Source organism: Brienomyrus brachyistius, unplaced genomic scaffold, assembly GCF_023856365.1.
Source record: "Brienomyrus brachyistius isolate T26 unplaced genomic scaffold, BBRACH_0.4 scaffold73, whole genome shotgun sequence".
Taxonomy (NCBI): domain Eukaryota; kingdom Metazoa; phylum Chordata; class Actinopteri; order Osteoglossiformes; family Mormyridae; genus Brienomyrus; species Brienomyrus brachyistius.
In genome coordinates, this window is record NW_026042348.1 from 827695 (window position 1) to 849130 (window position 21436).

General features: G+C 44.8%; 1 protein-coding gene across 1 annotated transcript; it reads left to right on the top strand.

The window, feature by feature from the left end:
• Positions 1-4057: 4057 nt before the first annotated feature.
• On the top strand, positions 4058-6201 carry LOC125726531 (uncharacterized). Its single transcript, XM_049002946.1, has 6 exons — positions 4058-4193; positions 4413-4577; positions 5185-5273; positions 5378-5645; positions 5883-6076; positions 6197-6201. The coding sequence occupies exons 1-6, from the start codon at positions 4168-4170 to the stop codon at positions 6199-6201; spliced, it is 747 nt and encodes a 248-aa protein (XP_048858903.1). The 5' UTR covers positions 4058-4167.
• Positions 6202-21436: the final 15235 nt, after the last annotated feature.

The window sequence follows — 21436 nt, forward strand, 5'->3', positions numbered from 1 at the left end:
TGAGAATAACTCCCATTCCTGCAGGATTAACACCTTTTGAGATAGTGTACGGAAGGCCGTTTCCTCTAGCAACCGAAATGAGTGATATAGGGAAAGCGGACAGAGAAAATACATTGGCTAATTGGATGCGAAAGTTGCTATCATCACAACAAAAACATAGCCCCAGTAGTCTGCCAGTAAATTCTGTTTCTAACCAACAGGATAACTTGCAGCCAGGGGATTGGATCCTGGTCAAGGTCCTGTTGCGGAAGGAGTGGAGCACACCCCGGTGTGACGGTCCTTATCAAGTCCTTCTCACAACACCAACAGCTGTGAAAATAGCAGAACGACCTTCCTGGATACACAAAAGTCACTGTAAACCCATCAAGCCCTTATCAGAGGCCTCAGCGACAGAGTAGCAGTGGAAGTCCGCTACAAAGGCACAGTAACCAATAGGGTGCTGCTGTCTCAACCCGGTGAAGAAAACAACTGAACTGCACTCTATTAGGATGGCTCTGACGGGGTGGGGATGTGGTAAGGTGACTCTAGGGGTCATTCTTGTTGTTGGACTTGTATGGTTGTCCTTGCTCCCACTAGCTCCATTACAGCACCTACGGCGATGGACCCATGACGACTTCCATCTGCGCCCGTTGCCTGCTGACCACTCACACCCGTTCATGAAGAACTACTGGTATCGATATGTACATGACACTGTAACAGCAAAAAATGTGAATGCGAATTGCTATGTTTGTTCTGTGATGCCTACTCATAGTGAAGGACCCACTGTATATGGAAAACCCATGAATATGTCCCAGGCCAAATGTGCTGCATCTTTTGCAGGTATAGGGTACCAAAGTATTGTTTCACTTATATTTTCCGTAGATGGAGACTATGTTAATATCACCACTAATGGGTCAGGTAATATAACCGTAAAAACTGTTGTGCAAGATGCCACAGGAATATACCCAGATGACCCTGGGTTCCAAAACGGCACATGTCTCCAAGACTTTTGGGTGGATTTCACCGTAACTAAAACCAATGTATCATTCCCCTTTTCTGTCCTAATATATCAAGACCCAACCACATATAATCATTCAGTCTGCTACAAACAGAATAATGGCACTAGGTGGATCGGAGGCAATACCACGAATTGTGACACGACCTTCGTTAGCAGCATGTACGGCTCTCCTGTCTCGTTCTTGGGGCCCAGTAATGGAACTTATTGGGTGGACGGAGTGGCTTGGTTATGCGGACCTCGTGCATACTTTGTCCTACCACCGAACTGGTTTGGAGTGTGCGCTCCTATTTTTGTTTCAGATCACACCTTCTTGATAGCACAGGGAAGTAAGGTTTCCATCAGAAGCAGGAGGAAGCGTTTGATATCAATACAACCCCATGACAGTTTGTGGGGAACAGACGTACCCCCTGAACATAAACTGTGGGGAACAGGCAGTAAAGTTGCGCTGTCCCTATTCCCCTGGGCAGGAGTCGGAAAGCTCATGCTACGAGTAGAAACTCTAAATTATAGATTAGGTCTTTTCATAAATAGTTCGATACTAATTGATCAACAACAAAACGAACAATTGGACATAACCAGACAGATGGTTATCCAGAACCGTATGGCATTAGACCTACTGACAGCTGCACAAGGAGGAGTATGTGTCCTCCTGAATCAAACGTGCTGCACTTACATTCCTGACAACGTGCACTCACCTAATATGACAATTGCCCTTGACCGCCTCTGTGACTTACAAAAAGTGATGACCATGGACAGTCAACCGCAGTCCTCCTGGCTGGACTGGTTTGTTACAGGAACATGGTGGTCCATACTGATGAAAATGTGCCTACCTTTTGTTTTGTTTTTTATTTTGTTTTTCTGTTGTTTTATAACTGTTATACCATGTTTGAAAATGTTTATTAATCAAGCTCTTAATGCTGCTTTTCGGACACACAGTACAATGTTTCTCTCCCTTACTCAGAATATGGAGACAGAGCCTGTTTCCAGCGATAGCGATGAAGAAGACATGTAATTCATAATGACGGCTGAGCCGAAAGCACCCGTGCAGGGCTCGGACCTGAAGTAACGGAATTAGATGTTTTTCTATGTGTTACGATCCTCAGTCTAGGGTTGAGGACCGCCAGAAAGGTAAAGGGAAAGGAGAGGGGAAAACGAGACAACCAGGGTATGGGAAAAGGGAACACGGGACACAAAGGGATCTTTTTTTGTATTTTTTTATGTTTATTCACAAAGACCTTCACACACAATAGGGCAACAGACTTCGGGAGTGACACCGGCAAAACAATAAACAAAACACCACTAACGAATACGTCCCAAACTTCGTTAGCAGCATGTACGGCTCTCCTGTCTCGTTCTTGGGGCCCAGTAATGGAACTTATTGGGTGGACGGAGTGGCTTGGTTATGCGGACCTCGTGCATACTTTGTCCTACCACCGAACTGGTTTGGAGTGTGCGCTCCTATTTTTGTTTCAGATCACACCTTCTTGATAGCACAGGGAAGTAAGGTTTCCATCAGAAGCAGGAGGAAGCGTTTGATATCAATACAACCCCATGACAGTTTGTGGGGAACAGACGTACCCCCTGAACATAAACTGTGGGGAACAGGCAGTAAAGTTGCGCTGTCCCTATTCCCCTGGGCAGGAGTCGGAAAGCTCATGCTACGAGTAGAAACTCTAAATTATAGATTAGGTCTTTTCATAAATAGTTCGATACTAATTGATCAACAACAAAACGAACAATTGGACATAACCAGACAGATGGTTATCCAGAACCGTATGGCATTAGACCTACTGACAGCTGCACAAGGAGGAGTATGTGTCCTCCTGAATCAAACGTGCTGCACTTACATTCCTGACAACGTGCACTCACCTAATATGACAATTGCCCTTGACCGCCTCTGTGACTTACAAAAAGTGATGACCATGGACAGTCAACCGCAGTCCTCCTGGCTGGACTGGTTTGTTACAGGAACATGGTGGTCCATACTGATGAAAATGTGCCTACCTTTTGTTTTGTTTTTTATTTTGTTTTTCTGTTGTTTTATAACTGTTATACCATGTTTGAAAATGTTTATTAATCAAGCTCTTAATGCTGCTTTTCGGACACACAGTACAATGTTTCTCTCCCTTACTCAGAATATGGAGACAGAGCCTGTTTCCAGCGATAGCGATGAAGAAGACATGTAATTCATAATGACGGCTGAGCCGAAAGCACCCGTGCAGGGCTCGGACCTGAAGTAACGGAATTAGATGTTTTTCTATGTGTTACGATCCTCAGTCTAGGGTTGAGGACCGCCAGAAAGGTAAAGGGAAAGGAGAGGGGAAAACGAGACAACCAGGGTATGGGAAAAGGGAACACGGGACACAAAGGGATCTTTTTTTGTATTTTTTTATGTTTATTCACAAAGACCTTCACACACAATAGGGCAACAGACTTCGGGAGTGACACCGGCAAAACAATAAACAAAACACCACTAACGAATACGTCCCAAACTAAGCTAACTCTAAACGAAAAGAAAATGACACAGACTAATCCTAACTCCCTAACCAAAACACAGAATAAGCAACACGTACGCAAACCAAAACAGCCGTCACTCCCTACGCACTTAACAGAAACGGACATACAGAACACCAAAGCCGAAACACAGTATCCGAGGGGCGAAGCAAGAGAGGAGTCAGGAGGAAGGCAATAGATCATAAACCAGAAAGCAGTCAAAACCAAAGGCAAAGGTACAGAGGGATAAGGCAAGAGACGAAAACCGGAAAACCAAAAACTGTCATACACGATCAATCAAAAGAACACAAGCAAACCAATACAGCAAAAACCAACTATGAGCAGAGCTGCCGCTACTCTCCCGCGCCGGCCTTTTCAATTCACGAACGCGGAAGTAGCGTCGAAGCTCGGGGCGTGGCCAGGTCCGGGAGGCGGAGACGAAGGCAGCCGAACAACAATCAGGACAATCCCCCCCCCAAACCTTACGGCACGTAACACCCCCCCACACAAGAGCGAACCTGCCAGGTGTTCGCAATCCTCCATAACTGCGGGCATACAAAATAAATAACAAGTAACTAATAGACAGGAAGAACCGGAATCAGGCTCGGGAGAGGGCGTCAGCCACGAGATTAGTGACCCCTTTTTTATGTACGATCTCTAAATTAAACGCCTGGATAATGAGAGCCCAACGCATTAACCGCTGGTTAGTGTTACACATCCGAGCGAGGAAAACCAAAGGATTGTGGTCTGTATACACCACTACCGGACGAGCACTGTCCCCTACATATACTTCAAAATGCTGTAAAGCTAAAAGGAGGGCTAGGGCTTCTTTCTCGATTGTGCTATACGCTAACTGGTGTTTTAAAAATTTCTTGGAGAAGTAGCATATAGGATGGTTCAACCCGTGACTGTCTTCCTGCAGGAGGACGGCACCAGCACCCAATCCACTGGCATCTACTTCTAACTTGAACGGTTTGGCAAAGTCGGGGGCAGCTAGGACGGGGGAACTACTGAGCAACATTTTCACCGAATCGAAAGCACTCTGGCAGTCTGGGGACCACACAAATGGCACCCCCTTACGAAGCAAGTGAGTAAGGGGCATGACAACCTCTGAGAAATTTCGGCAGAAACAACGGTAATACCCTGCCATCCCGAGGAACCGCTTCAGCTCTCGCGGCGTCTTCGGAACGGGGAATAAACGGATAGCCTGGACTTTTATGTCCAGGGGCTTAACCTCGCCTCGACCCACTAATTTCCCCAAATAGCTGACCCTGCCCTGTCCGAATTCACATTTTTCGAGGTTGAGCACCAGCGAAGCCTTTTGTAACCGAACAAACACCTGTTCAAGGGAACTCACATGTTGTTCCCACGAGTCGGAATAAATCACCACATCATCTAGGTAAGCCTCACAATTTTGGACACCACATAATACTTTATGCATCAGCCGCTGGAAGGTGGCTGGGGCATTCCGTAATCCGAAGGGCATGACTGTATATTGGAGGAAGGTGTCAGGGGTAGCGAACGCGGAAATCTCTGAAGCACGGGGGGTCAGTGGAACTTGCCAATAGCCCTTTAATAGGTCCAACTTAGTCACGTATTTTGCAGAACCGATACGGTCAACACAGTCTTCCATACGAGGCAGGGGGTAAGCATCTGGACGAGTCACGGCATTAACCTTCCGATAATCCGTGCAGAACCGGAACGTCCCATCCGGTTTGGGAACAAGCAGGCACGGGGAACACCAAGGACTATTGCTGGGAACAGCAAGACCCGTCTCTACCAGGTAAGCGGTCTCTCGAGATAACACAGCTCTCTTCCGGGGGTTGACCCGGTAGGGATGCTGCTTAACGGGAGCGTGATCACCAACGTCGATATCATGTTCTCCAGCAGGGGTACGCGAAGGGGTATCAGCGAACAGGGGTCGGAAGCGATCTACTAGGGACAAAATGTCAGTTTGGGCTGACCCAGGCAAGTGGCTGAGCCGGGACGTAAGGTTTTGCAGAGCCTCTGAGTTAGGAAGGCGAGCACAGGGGAGACAATTCCTACCGAGGTGTAAGTCATCAGTCTCTGGTGAGTACTTACTGAGAGACACGACGCCCACAGGAGCGGGGACCGGAACAGAAGTAGGCGAGGGGACGGGGACCGAGCGATCAAGGTACGGTTTCAACATATTTATGTGGCACACGCGAGTCTTCCTCCTACGGTTTGGGGTCTCTACAACATAGTTGGTGGGGCTAAGCCTTTCTAGTACAACATATGGACCTGAGAATCGGGCGCTAAGGGAGGAACCGGGCAACGGGAGAAGGACTAAGACACGATCACCAGGCTGGAAACACCGGGGTTTTGCAGACTTATCAAATTGCCCTTTCATTTTCTTCTGTGCTATTCCCAGAGACTGTCGAGCCAATTCCCTAGCTGTAGACATCCGGTCCCGAAGGGATTTCACAAACTTGGACACATCCTGCGTAGAGGAGGACGCATCGGGGGATAACCACTGCTCCTGTAACGCCTTCAGGGGACCTCGAACAGTGTGGCCAAAGACAAGTCCAGCAGGACTAAACCTGGTCGATTCTTGGACAGCATCGCGTATTGCAAAAAGTAGAAGGGGCACTCCCTCATCCCACTCTCTCCCTGCATCTAAACAAAAGGTACGAAGCATATTTTTGAATGTTTGATGGAAACGCTCCAGCGCCCCTTGGCTCTCAGGGTGATAGGCGCTGGAGACGGTATGACGTATTCCTAGCTCGCGAACAACTTGTGCGAATAACTTCGACATGAAGTTCGTGCCTTGGTCGGATTGCACACACTTAGGCAGCCCAAAAGTAGTGAAGAACTTAATTAACTGCTTTACTATGACGGGAGTCCGGAGACTACGGACAGGAATAGCTTCCGGGAAACGAGTGGCGGCACACATGAGGGTGAACAAATACATGTTACCCGAACGAGTTTTTGGCAATGGACCTACGCAATCGATCAACACACGCTCAAAAGGTTCGCCAATAGCCGGTACCGGATGTAATGGAACCGGTACAATAGCTTGGTTCGGTTTACCTACCAGCTGACACACACGACAGGTTTTACAATATCTCTTCACGTCTGTATTAACACCTGGCCAAAAAAAATATGCTAAGAGTCGATTTAAGGTTTTTCTAATTCCAAGATGCCCCGAACACGGGTGGTCATGAGCGAGAGACAACACATAATCCCGATATAACCCAGGGACTACCACCTGAAATACATTAGCCCACTCAAAAGGCGAGTCCGGAGGGGTCCATTTCCTCATTAATACCTGGTTGCGGTAGAAATAGGCTGTGGGGTGGTTCTTTAATTCTTTCTTGTTCACAGCGGAGGTACGACACGCTTCCAATGACAAATCCTCCGCCTGTGCCTTGGTCAAAGCGTCCGTAGTGGAAGGGACCTCAGGGGACACAGCAGGTTCCACGGAGACCAGGGAGTCCGAGTCACAAGTCGAAGGTGTTGGGTCGGACATAAATGTCTCAGCCAGCTGAACGTCGGCGAACTTGCGCTGCTGGGCCCGTGTCAGCACACAAGCCGGGAACACCTGGGGCAGTTCCGCCGCAACGTCATCGGCGCAGATCTCCGGCTCTGGGGCAACTTCAGGAAGGGGAACGATCCTTTTCCCCGCAATGTCATTCCCCAGAATGAACGTGACCCCTGGAACAGGTAGCTGGGACTGGACCGCAACACGCACAAGTCCGGAGAAATCAGGAGTACATAAATATACAGTATGCAACGGAACCGCAGCCACACACAGATCGATACCTTGCACCAGTACGTCGGTGCCACAGTAAGTGGTACCATCTAAAGGTAAAATTCCTTCAATTACGAAAGACTGGGCCGCTCCCGTATCCCGTAGGATAGTTACCGGGTGACGTACCCCGTCTTCACCGAGCGACACCGAACCAGGAAACACAAATGGCTGGAATGTAGGTTCAACAGTTTCACATGTCGGTAATACATTAACACGAGCTGCGATCTGCACCTTTCTGGTCGCTGCACGGGTCTCTTTACGTTTAAGAGCGGGACAAACAGAAATTATGTGACCCACCTCATGGCAATAGAAACACTCCCTTTTCTCTACAGGTGGTGAATAAGAAGCGGACGAAGGAGAGGATATCACAGGACGGGAACCGAGTTTGCGAGGCAAAGGGGTTGGGGTAAACACAGTCTTATGGGTCAGAATAAATTCATCAGCCAGAGTAGCAGCTAAAGCTAAACATGTTACCTTTTGTTCATTCAAGTATACTACTACCCGATCCTGAACACAATTTTTAAATTCCTCTAACAGCAATAGTTCCTTGAGTTGCTCAAAGTTGGTAACACCACACGCAGCACACCACTTGTCAAACAACAAAGCTTTCTCACGGGCAAACTCAACATGGGTTTGGCTGGCGGTTTTAACCAGCTTCCGGAAATTCTGCCGGTAAGCCTCAGGTACTAATTCATACTCCCTTAATACGGTAGCCTTAACAATGTCATAATCAAGACTCTGTGCTAACGCCAGAGCCGAGCAAACTTCCTGAGCTTTCCCCACTAACTTGCATTGCAGAAGCAATGACCACAAATGTCTAGGCCAGTTCAAGGTCGTAGCAATCTTCTCAAACATAGCGAAGTAAGCATCCACCTCATTCTCCCGAAACACAGGAACAAGAGCGATATGGCGACTAACATCAAAGTCAGAGTTTCTACCTCCAATTTCCTGGGAGACTGGTGAACCTGAGGGAGAACGAAGGCTAGACCGAGGAGCGTCTGGGGCCTCAGCCTGGTCACGGGCGGGCAGGTCGGCTTGAGGGGTTGTACGTGGTGATTGTACTCGACGCGGAAGGGGAACAGGTTTTTGTTCACCCATACCCATTCTGCGCAGTGCCACCTCCTTGTCAGCTTCAACCTCCACTTCCCGGACACGGAGTAACTGAGCCTGGTACTCCTGCCTTTTAATCTCCAGTTCCAGCTCCCTAAGTCGAATTGTCAGCAGCAGATCCTCCCTGGCTGAGCGTGGATCGCCGAGATCCATGCGGATTCCTGTTCCCAGATCAACGCTGCCGGCTTCCGCCGTAGCTGTCAACGGTACGGGAGTGGGTGCAACACTCGGCGAGCCGCCTAACTCGGGTAGGATACCCTGCCGAATCAGCTCGTCCTGCAACGCTTGCTTTATAACCCGCTTAGAGGCTTCAGCGGGGACCGAAACATTAAAGAAGTCTGCTATTCCTAGCAGATCGTCCTTACGGCACTTATCAAACTGTTCGAGTGTGGGGTAGAGGGTGAAAGCAACGAGATCGAACCGAGCCATTTCCACTACACAACCACACACCCCCCCACACAAAATAAACCGCCAGGCAAACACCAGAAAAAAGAAAGGAACGGACGAGCCCCCAATTTCTGTTACGATCCTCAGTCTAGGGTTGAGGACCGCCAGAAAGGTAAAGGGAAAGGAGAGGGGAAAACGAGACAACCAGGGTATGGGAAAAGGGAACACGGGACACAAAGGGATCTTTTTTTGTATTTTTTTATGTTTATTCACAAAGACCTTCACACACAATAGGGCAACAGACTTCGGGAGTGACACCGGCAAAACAATAAACAAAACACCACTAACGAATACGTCCCAAACTAAGCTAACTCTAAACGAAAAGAAAATGACACAGACTAATCCTAACTCCCTAACCAAAACACAGAATAAGCAACACGTACGCAAACCAAAACAGCCGTCACTCCCTACGCACTTAACAGAAACGGACATACAGAACACCAAAGCCGAAACACAGTATCCGAGGGGCGAAGCAAGAGAGGAGTCAGGAGGAAGGCAATAGATCATAAACCAGAAAGCAGTCAAAACCAAAGGCAAAGGTACAGAGGGATAAGGCAAGAGACGAAAACCGGAAAACCAAAAACTGTCATACACGATCAATCAAAAGAACACAAGCAAACCAATACAGCAAAAACCAACTATGAGCAGAGCTGCCGCTACTCTCCCGCGCCGGCCTTTTCAATTCACGAACGCGGAAGTAGCGTCGAAGCTCGGGGCGTGGCCAGGTCCGGGAGGCGGAGACGAAGGCAGCCGAACAACAATCAGGACAATCCCCCCCCCAAACCTTACGGCACGTAACATATGATAAACAGGAGGAACGACTCCTGATGGTTTTCTGTACTCCACAGTTAGGATGATGATGATGTGATCTAAATGACAGTTGTACTGGAAATGCTTTTGCAACTTGTACAATACTGATGTTTTGATCATACTGTCATGATAAACAGGAGGGACTGTTAGGTTGAAGAAACTGTTATTAATCATTTTGTTATCACTCCTGTATGACCAGCAATGAATGTAAATATGTATATATATTATTTTGTTTTCCCCTAGCCTCATACTTTAGATTATATTAATAATAGCATTCCCACCTTAGCAAAACCAGAACTTTCTCTCACCTCCCTATTCTGCATGACTCTTGCGCCTCCCACTGACTATAAATAAAGGAGCCAAGGGGAACCACCCTTTGTAACACATTCTGCTGTAGTTTGCATTGCAGAGAGTGTGGGTACCCTTGCAAGTAAAAACTATAAAGTGTGTTGTCTCAATAAAAGGTGGAGTTGGGGTGGAAACGCCGGGCGCTTTCCCCAACAGGCTCCCTCGGGCTCCCCTTACTTCCCCCTCCTTCTCTCCCTTCTTTCCTGCCTTTGTCCCGCTGTCCTCTGTTCCTGGTCCCTTTGTTCTGCCCCGCTCCGCTCCTTTTGTTCCGCCTGTTCCCTCTGTTTCTCCCTTCCTGATCTGTCTCTCTGCCTTCCCGTCCCTTTGTCAGCTTCTGTCTTACGTCTTGTCCCTGGCTTTGTTCTGTGTCTCCGTCTTGTTCCCGGTCCCGTGTTGATGGGTTCTGTTTTTGTTTTTCAGGTCCTGGTTTACCTCGTCCCGTCCGTCGCCCCCTTCCTTGGCGCGCCCGGTGAAGCGCGCCTTTGGGGGGGGGTTCTGTCATGCCCGGCTCGTCCGCTCCTCCTGTGTGCCACGCCCCCTGCTTACCCACGTGTGTTTCCCGGATCGTACCCAGCTGTGTCCGTTTGCTTTCAATCAGTCTTGTGTATTTAAGTCCTGGTCTCCCCAGTTTTCCTTGTCTGTCATTGATGTTTGTTCGCGTGAGATCCCCGTTGTTATTAAATCCCTGGTTTACCCCGACTTCTGCCTGTCCGCCTGCTTCCTGCCCGTTCGCCTCGCACGATCACCGCTCTGCCCGCGATCGCTGCCGACTCTCCCGTGACAAATATCATGACTCAAACGTTTCATGCTATACTGCGTAGTTTAATCGTCATTCAGAAGTTTTACAATGTGTCTTTCTAAAGGGAAAACTCACAACATATCGGAAACACTTCTCACACTCAAATTTCTAAATATTTCTGAAAATCCACATTCTTAGGGGCTTTTATTAGTGGAACAAACAATGAATGCACTGCTGTTCGGCAAGCATTATTTACCATGTAGCATGCTGTCGCATTAGGTGCTTGAATAGGTTACTTGTTTTAAGTTTATAGCGGTGGATTATATTTCCATTTAAAGAAGCAGCCACTCCCTTCATTTTCCGTTTCCGCCATTCACTCCCACATACACGGTGCATCTGTCTCTCACGCAGAAGCCTGAGGCATTTCAGCTGTTGTAGATCGTGAAGCAAAAGTGAAAGCAAGATAAAGTTTTAAAAAGATGTATTTTTTGTAATGCAATGTACTTGTAATGAAAAAAATCTAACTATAATATCAAATAGATTTTCAACATTCTGAAAATCCACATCGTTGGAAACATTTTAAAAGTGAAACAAAGAATAAATGCAGTAGAAAGTTCCTTTGTACTTAGGACCAGTTTGAGCTTCACGGAAATATTTTTATCTTTGCATGCAATTTATGCAAAATATTGACTGCTTCCCCTTGTAAAGAAACAGCCAACCATTTCTTTCTTTTTTCCCTCCACCACCCCCCCTCTGCGGAGGACTGCTTTATTTCTATTCATTTATTTACTTTTATTTATTTTTTCAAGAGAAGGAGAGGGAGACAGGGGGGCCCAAGATGTTATTTCAGGTGGAGTCTAGGACCCAACCTGACATATAGACAAACAGGCACACACATATACAAGCATACGTTCCCACCCTCATGCAGACATAAACAAATATTTACACATTCACCCAACATTTAGACACACAGAAATGAACGTCGTACACATACTCTCACTCCCCATATATACTGGACACATAATATATATGTGGACCCCTATTTTTTCCTCTGGTGTGGAGACCACCCCGGACCCCGCAGCTGCCGAGAAGCCCACGAGCCCAGACCCTGACCAGACGGCCAGCTGGAGGGCCCCAGAACCCTCAATGTCTATGTGCGATTTTAAATTGAGAGGTGGGCCCTGGCACCAGAGGTAAGGCTGAATGAACAGACCGCCCTCTGGATGCCATTCTGTGTGCCCATCCCCAACGCCCTAAATGTATGTGTCATGAGAGAGTAAGTAATGAGAGTGTCTACGTTGTAGTGTATGAATGAGGTACAGGTGGTCGCGAGGGGACAGAGGAGGAATACCTACCCTGCATCCCAGCAACGCACCTACACCTCAAAGCCCTACATGTGTGGTGGTGTGATGGAGCGGGAGGAGGGAAGCATTTAGGGATGGGGAGGAAAGGATTGGGAGGGGCAAAGTACCCCCCCTCTGGAGCCAGCTCCCCCGCTGACCCCCATAGGCACCCCCCGTTCCCCGAAATCCATCCAGGGCGGGGGGCCCAGGCCCATCCAGACCGGGGCCCAAGGCAGCGGCACCACCGGGCCCCACAGAGCCCAAGGCACCCCACCGGACCCCACCACAGAGAAAAAAACTACCCCCGCCCCAGCATTCAGTCAACTCCCATACTGCATAAGATAAAAGACACCCAGGTTGAGTCCCTCCTCCTCTATTGGATCCCCCCCCGCAGATTGGATACCCCAAAAGCAGGGACCACCTGCGGACAGATGGTAAGAACCTCCCTGCCAGCTAAGGAGGCCCCCAGCTCCACCGATGCACTGAAGGCCCCCGAACCGGGGCTGAGCCCCCGTGCACGCACCAACCCACAACCCTGATGCTTTTGAAGCATTCGTGTCGTTTAATGTTTGAGCTAATGAATGGTAGATCCGAAATCTCTATATTATTGCATAGTGCTTGTTCTACGTCTAGCCAAGGCTCATCTAAGAGGGTATGTTTTAACCAGCCTGAGATGTTTTGGAGCCTGTTGGCTAAGAAATAGTGGTGAAAGTTAGGCAGATCTAGTCCTCCTTTGTCCTTAGTCCTTTGCAGTGTTTTTAAGCTAATACGTGGGGGTTTATCTTTCCAGAGGAATTTAGAGATGGCGGAGTCCAGAGATCTAAACCAGTCAGGTGGTGGTTTGCTCGGGATCATTGCAAATAAATAATTAATTCTTGGCAAAACCATCATTTTTATTGAGGCATCCCTTCCCATAAGTGATATGGGTAGGGATTTCCACCTAACCAGATCATCCTCTACTTTCTTTAAAAGTGGGAAATGGTTTAGTTTAGTTAAATCTGCCAGCCTAGGTGAAACGTTAATACCTAAATACTTAATATCTCCAGACTGCAGTGGAGTGGGAGAATTATTCTGGAAGGAGCAATTAATTGGGAGAACTGTAGATTTTAACCAGTTTATCGAAGAGTTTATTAGTGTAATTACCTCAGAAAGAGTGGTTTGTGAATGCTGGAGAAAAAGTAACACATCATCCACATAAAGACTTACCTTATGTTCTATATTCCTGCATTTAATGCCTTTGATCACTATAGCCTGTCTAATTGCTGCTGCTAGTGGTTCAATAAAAATTGCAAATAGTGAGGGGGAGAGAGGGCATCCCTGCCTGGTGCCCCTCTTGAGACAGAAACTGGAGGATGTTTGGTCATTCGTCCTGACATATGCTGTTGGGGAACTATATAATATGTTTAACCAGTTTTTGAAAGAGTTTCCGAAACCAAATTTGCGTAAAGCTGCAAATAAAAAATTCAAGTTAACTCTATCGAATGCTTTTTCTGCATCTAGAGACAATATTGTAATTTGAAGTTTTTTATTGCATGAATAGTCTATCAGGTTAAGTAATCTGCGTGTATTTGTTGATGAGTGCCTCCCTTTTATGAAACCAGTTTAGTCAGGATGAATTATGAGAGGGGTTATCTTCTCTATTCTTTTTGAGAGAGCTTTGCAGATTATTTTAAGGTCAACGTTAATAAGGGATATTGGATGATAGCTGGTAGGCAATGTAGGGTCTTTGCCTGGTTTTAGCAAGAGACTAATGTTAGCAGAATTCATATTTGGTGGTAGCCTACCATTTTCCCTGGTTTCTTGCAACATTCTGTGGAATGTTGGTGCCAGAGTTGTCCAGAATTCTTTATAGAATTCTGCTGGAAATCCATCTGGACCTGGAGCCGTTTTATTGGGCATACCGTTCAGGGCTTCCTGGAGTTCACCTGGTGTCAGCGGAGAGTCCAGTGCCATCGCTTGATTGTCTGATAATTTCGGAAGGGTTATACTATCAAGAAACTGATCAATTTCGTCTTTAGATGGGTTTATCTGTGGTGAATATAAAGATTTGTAAAAGTCCCTGAAAGTGTTGTTTATTCTGTGAGGGTCATATACTGTATCCCCATTTGAGTCTTTAACAGCACATATAGTTGTTTTTTCCTTATTTATTTTTAACTGATTAGCTAAAAATTGACCTGATTTATTACCATGTTCATAATTTTTCCAGCGAAGTCTTTGTGCTAAGAATTGAGTTTTTTAATTAATAATTTCATTTAATTCTAGTTTTGCTTTACGTATTTTATTCAGCATTTCCTGTTCCTGGGATGAAACGTAGGCTTCTTCAAAGGATTTGATGGTTTCTTCTAATTTTTGAATACACTTGTTTTCTCTTTTCTTTTTATATGATGAGAATGAGATTATTTTACCTCTCATCACAGCTTTGCCTGCTTCCCAGAGAACAGATGCTGATGTTTCAGGCAGGTCATTATAGTCTAAATATAAAGCCCACTCTTTATTAAAATAGTTAATAAAGTGTCCATCTTTAAGCAACGATGTATTAAATCTCCAGTTTCTACTTGGTGGAGTGGCCTTCCTATTTATTAGGGTTAAAGAAACAGGAGCATGATCGCTGACAGCTATAGGGTGTATCTCTGTGTCTGAAATGTCACTCAGCAGTGAGCTACTGACTAGGAAATAATCCAGACGAGAGTAAGAGTGATGGACATGTGAGAAGAAAGTATATTCCCTACGGGTGGGGTGAAGAGAACCCCATGCATTGCAAAGTCCGTAGTCGCTCATGTACTGTTTAACTATATTTATGGATTCCCAATTGCGCTGAGCAGCTGTACTGAGCCTGTCCATTTCTTTATCTAGTCCAAAGTTGAGGTCGCCCCCCGAAACAAGTGCGCAATCTAGGTGTTCAGAGTGTGCGGTAAAGAAAATGTGGAAGAATGAGGGGTTATCAACATTTGGACCATATATACTAACAATACATAACTTTTTGTTAAGTATAGATAATTTAATAATTATAAATCTACCCTCTGGATCTATAATTGTGTTGAGTACTGTAAAATTGACATTTTTATGTATTAAAATTGCTACCCCTATTTGCCTAGAGTTATAGCAGGCTGAGAACACATTAGGAAATTCAGGTGTTTTAAGTTCATCAGTAGCTTGGGCAGGTCTATGAGTCTCTTGTAATAAAACAACGTCTGCCTGTAGTTTTTTAAGCTGGCCAAAAATCTTTAACCTCTTTTCTCTGGAGCCAGCTCCATGCACATTCCATGAGACAAACCTTAGTGTGCCCATAGACCGGTGTGTGCAGCTAATGTTGCACATGCAAATGAATGAGGTTTGAGCGAGCTTGTACGCGCTTGTGTGTGTGTGTGTCCTATGTGTCTGTGTGCGCTATGAGGTCGGAGTGGTTGTGCTGACGCTGAGTGCGTATGTACGTGGTCGTGCCGTGCAGATGCATAACGACTGAAGATATTGTGTGTGACAGAGTAGAAAAGCAGGTGCTCGGTGCAGTGAAAGAAGGGGGAAGTGAGGGATACATACAAAGGGGCAAGTTGGTGAGGGTTTACATGGGGACAGGAGAGAAGCGGAAACATCGCTGGTACTATAGCGCTGCGGAGACTGACGGGAATGTATTCGATATGACATCACGTTAAATTAGCAGATTGACATCTGCTCAAAAGATTTCTACTAAGGTTTTGTTCCGTCACCAGTCACTTACAAAACGATCTTCCAAAAGGGGAAAAACATAATGTGAAAACAATTTAAACTTTAAGTTCAAATAAAGAAATAAGATTTCTGAAAATTCTCATTTTTGAGAGAGTTTAACAGTGAATGAAATTATAAATGCATTACTGTAAAAATGCAGATTTACGCCAAAAACGTTTTGACCACGTCACATTTACAGCAGTGAAAAGCTCCTTCGTACTTAGGAACAGTTTGCACTTCACAGCCATGTTTTTATCTATGCGTGACAAAATCCTAAATATTAACTGAATCTCCATTGAAATAAACACCCACTCACCTCCTTATCTCTTTTCTCTATTCACTTCCACATACTGTACACTGTGCGGCTGTCATCCAAAAGCACAAGCAAGATTAAGTTTAAATGAAATGCACTGCTCAAAAAATTAAAGTGGCACTTTTAAAACACATCAGATCTCAATGGGGGAAAAAAATCATGCTGGATATCTATACTGACTGGGTAATGTTTTAGGAATGAAAGGATGCCACATTGTTTGATGGAAATGAAAATTATAAAGCTACCCTATAAAAATTATGTAAAATTTACAGTACATTATTGGCAAAAAAAAGTTGCCAATATTAAAGAACTGTAAATGTACAGATGTAGCCATTTGAATTTTCCCCAGTTTCCATGATGGGGCCTTGGCTGGTCCTTGGCTGGCCCCTGCTGGGTCCTGGGTGGGACCTTGACTGTAATGAGATGCCCCACTATGATGTAATGAACAAGGGGGCCGGCATGATCTGCCCCTTGCCTCTCTGTGTGTAAAGTACTTGCAATGATTTATACATCCAGCAGGGAGAGCAGTGATGATGAAAGCTAAAGTGACAGTATTATTTCAGTACTGTCTACAATTGGACTGATCTCTAGGGGAAAAAAAAAGATTTCCCTTTGAATAACATATGAGCTGTGCTGGACACTAAAACAGCAGACTCAATTACTGCATCCTTTATGTATCGGGAACTTGTGAAACTCGTATCCTGTGCTGCAGTGTTATAAACCCTGGGTCTTCCGTCTGTCAGGGGAAGTGAGGCCAGTGTAATGTCCACACATCCATTTTCAGCATCCCCCCAAACCGGTCGGCATCACGTCAACTGAGATCCTATGCCAGGATGCACAAGCCTAAAGATAGGACAAGGGGGTTGTGTTTTGATATGCATGATGAAGGACGCGGAGGCAGGTGTTTGGCGAACAAAAAGGGGCTTATTGAATGGGAGTAGAGAAATGAACAAGACCACAAGGTGTCAAAACAAGTGAGTACAGGGAAGGACATGAACAATGACCAGACTGATGAGATTGACAGTTACTTAAACACAAAAGACTAACGAGAAGTAAAAAGCAACAGGTGCAGCTCATCAAGAGCATATTAGAGACAGAAGAATCAGGCAGCTATGACATAACAGTGGGTTCACCACATGGAAGCTTCTTCTACCCCATGGTGTTGACGAGAGCAGTAAGAGTGGCAGATTCATACAAATGCACCAGAACACGTTATAGTAAATTGTATTGCTCAATAAGAAGAGCGGCGTACAAACAAAAGGTCATTGGAACCAGCAACCGCAGGACTCTGAGAAAACAACCCACTGGGCTGCTGCACTGCTACCCATGTACCATCATTTTCCCATAATGCAGTGTAGACAAAAATGGTACATGCCCTTTTAAACCTATGCCAAGCTTTGCTTCATAGAGCTTAATTTATTTCATTTAAAGGCTCATCTCTCTGTTAATTGTGCTCAGTGATCTGGTCTGGAATCCATCTGAAAATTCAAGTATTGAAAGCACTCACGCTTTCTGGAAGGATCTTTGATGAAGACATACAGTGTTAGTGTGTTCATATCTAGGCACACTGTGAACATAGATAGAAAACAGAATGCATCCCCTGTTAAGCTAGACTTTATTAGACAGTTATCCCAGTGTATGCGAATCTTGCAGTTTATGATTGTCCCCTTATTTCCATTAACTTCTATGACTATTGTCTTTCACAGAACATTATTTAAATACAATGGACTACTAGAATAGCTTTAGTGTATATACAGATGTACATGTACATGATGTACATGTTATCACTATCAATTACAGGGTTTTTATGGGTTACCGTTAATTAACATGATTCATCATAATTGCCGGCAAATGTATCAGATAACGTAACTCCACTGCAAAAAATGAAAATCTAAGCAAGTAAAATTTTCTTATATTTAGACAAAATTCCAGTTTCATTAATAAACTGACTACACTGCAATAAATGGCCTGTGAAATGTAAGAAATTGTTTCTGTTGTGAGGCAAAGATGGCCTAAAACTACCAAAACTAAGGAACTTTCCAATAATGTAAATTTGACAAGCAATCTATTGCAGAGTCCTAACTGTGTCCTTGATTTCATGGCAATTAAGTATTAAATAAAAATGTTTTTGATCACATTAATAAAAATAACGTCATCATGTTCATCAAATGCATTTTCTCAACTGAATAAGTATTTCCTGAGTGACAGACTGTACCCCACCACCAGGAAACACCATCTCATGGGACTAGAGTCAGACCCTCTTTGTCGTCTCTGTGTCTGGCACCTTTCTTCATATGTTCTGGGACTGTCCTCCTGTTGCTGCTCTTTGGGATCATCTGGCCTGATCGCTCTCTTCAGTTCTTTCCTGTTCAATTCCTTTGTTCCCTGCAGTTCTTCTTCTTCTGGACTTCTCTACTCTCTCTCTCTCTCTCGCTCCCAGCAGAGGATCCTGACGTCCGCCTCATTGGCGGCTAAGTTGTTGTTGGCCTCTTGCTGGAAATCTCCTGACTGTGCCATTCCCTCTTTCTGGAAGTCCACCTTCCTCAATTTGATACTGCTTGAACTGTCTGCAGTCCGGATTAATAATTCATGTAGCTCAACCATTCAAAGTTGGCTTCAACATGTGCAGCTGGTCAAGGGCTGGTTGGAGGTTATATCCCGAGGCCATATTTCTTGTATTAAACTATTTGACATTATGTTTTATTTTCCTGACTTCTACTTTATTATTATTATTATTTTAGTTCTCTCCTTTCCTTCAGCTTTCTACCGCTGCTTTCATTTTTTTCTTTTATGGCGCTGTCTCAGGGTATATAGGGCAGGGTGGGGGTGCAAGAAGGGTGTGTGCTGTGTTGTATTTTGTTCTATGTGAATAATTATTCAATAAGATTTTGATATAGTAAAAATAAAAATAAATATTTCTGTTGAAATTTGGTTTGCAGGAAAAATTTCACAAACTCAAAGTCAGAGTCAAAGTCAAAAAAACTTCACATTGCATTTTCAGTCAAAGCATAATATTAAATACAGTATTCCTATAAGACAAGACATTCCTGAGTAGTGAACACTATTTAAAATTAAGATGACAAGAGAGAGGATGAGTATTTACAATAATAACAGTTATTACACACAGGGGCTATATACATGGGCGGTGAGTATATGCATATCTCACCAGTGCTACAATATTAACAAACAAACAAACAACAAACAAATTTATTTTTGTATAGCGCAGTATCACGACATTACATCGTCTCAAAGTGCTTTACAGCATCCCCACCCAAAGCCCCCAGTGAGTCAGCCATAGGCGACAGTGGCAAGGAAAAACTCCCTAGAAGGAAGAAACCTTGGGAGGGACCAGACTCAAAGGGGGAGCCCATCCTCCAGGGGCCGGCAGGGAGAGTCGAATAGAGAGATGGTTAAGTGCCAAGTCACACTGTCCAAATCATAAGATGTAGAAGATGACACAGGCTGAACGACGAGCTGGATGCAGGGACGTCATTGGTAGTGGCGATGTCACATGTAGCAGGGTGTGCTGGACATCTTGGTAGAAAGATATTAAGTGTATAACTGTTAATCATAATTGTTTTTGTGGGGTATGGTTTTAAACAGTATGCCGAAATGCAGGGTAAATATAAAAAATCTTCCCTATAGTATATAAATATATATAGTTTAACCCTATTATGGGTTATTTAGCCTAATCGGGGGAATGTCGAATCAATATTTGGAAGCGATTTCTCTGCTAAAATGTGCCAGTGAGCAAATAACCTCATACAGATGCTTTGACAATGGATTTTCAAGTAACACAGAGGCATTATGCCGCCAGGCAGGGCCTCCCGGTAAAGGCACTTGCTGATTAAAAGAACTAAAGATAAGAGAGCTGTTTGTGCAGTGTCCAGTGGGCCCAGTGTGTGTGTGTGATGTGAGAGAAATCCCTAAAGGAAGGGTCACGTGTGGATATTCCCTCAGAGATAAGCGCCTTGAAGGAGGGGAAAGTTGACCCTGAGGGCTTGATATACTGTTGCGAGGCGGAGAGGCCTTGAAGGTTTAATAAGTGATTTAAAGGTACTGCCCTGAGAGAGGGCCATTGTGTGTACTGCAGGTTCTTGGATTAGCGCGAGTCGGAGACATCGCCCTAAGAGAGGGGGGTCTCCTTGTTCTGATAAAGTAAAGGTTGGGTTGCCCTAAGGGAGGGGCCCGTGTGTTTTAAGTTGTGGGGGAAAAGTGCTGTTATGTCATGATGTAAAGATATTGTTAAGTTGCAAAGGAATTGTTTTAAGCAAAGGTTATGTTGTGTTGCAAATAAAAATATTGGTAAAGTAATAAGGCCAGAGAGAGCCTAAGTATTAGAAGTTGTGGGGATTTTAAAGGTCTGCTGGATCAGACTGGTTTTGTTATGCAGAAGTGGGGAAAGTGATCATATATGCAATTTTGGGTTGAATCAGAGAAAAAGCACATATATTTTTGACGGATAAGTTGAGTGATAAGGTGCATAAAGCAGAAATAAGTACCTCAGAGGTAAAACCGCTTAGGAGACTAAAATTAAAAAGGGGTAAATCTATCAGGGGGACTGGATAGAGCATTTGTGCATTTCTATAGAAAATCAATTATAGTAGTGGAAGTGCGGGTAGGTGAGTTTAGAATTTTGACAAATCTTAAAATAATGTTTTTGAATATGAATGTGATTAGAAGATTCTATGGAATATAGAGACTAATTTTAGAGATAAAGGGTATTAAAGCACATCTTTGTGAGAGAACAACAGGTCATAGACAAGGGGTTTCGTGACTTCCCATGGAATTAGGGAGTTTAACAGAGAAAGCGTGAGGAGGCTCGTGTGCACGGTGGACAGACAAACGTAAAATCAGGCTGATAAAAAGGAGAGAAGGGAGGCTTTGGTATATGTGTGCCCATAGATGATTGGGTGCAACATTAGGAGTAAGTAGAAAATAATTTAGAGTCAGTGACACTTTAAGGTGAAGTAGGTTCAGTCAGGGAGAGAATTCTTATTAAGGAAAAGAAAGGAAAACAATAGAACACGGGTTGGCTGTGAGGAAATTTGGTCATTTTTATATCAGACAGGAAAACAGCCCAAGTGACAGTAGAGTGGAGGAAAACAGTAAAATGAAGGGCCCAGTAAAGGCAGCAGACACACCAGTACAGCAGCTGAGGAGGGAGCACCCCCTGCTTAAAACAAAGATAGAAAAGATGTGCTGTTTTTGTAAAAAGTTTTTGTAAAGGTATTGCATCCTGGTGCATGGAAATGCTTTTTGATTATCTCTACCATCCCTCCTGTTGAGACATGGCATGGCCCATGGCTCAAAATTGCCGCAGTCTTATACATGTTTTTAGGGGGGATGGGCTTATTATGGA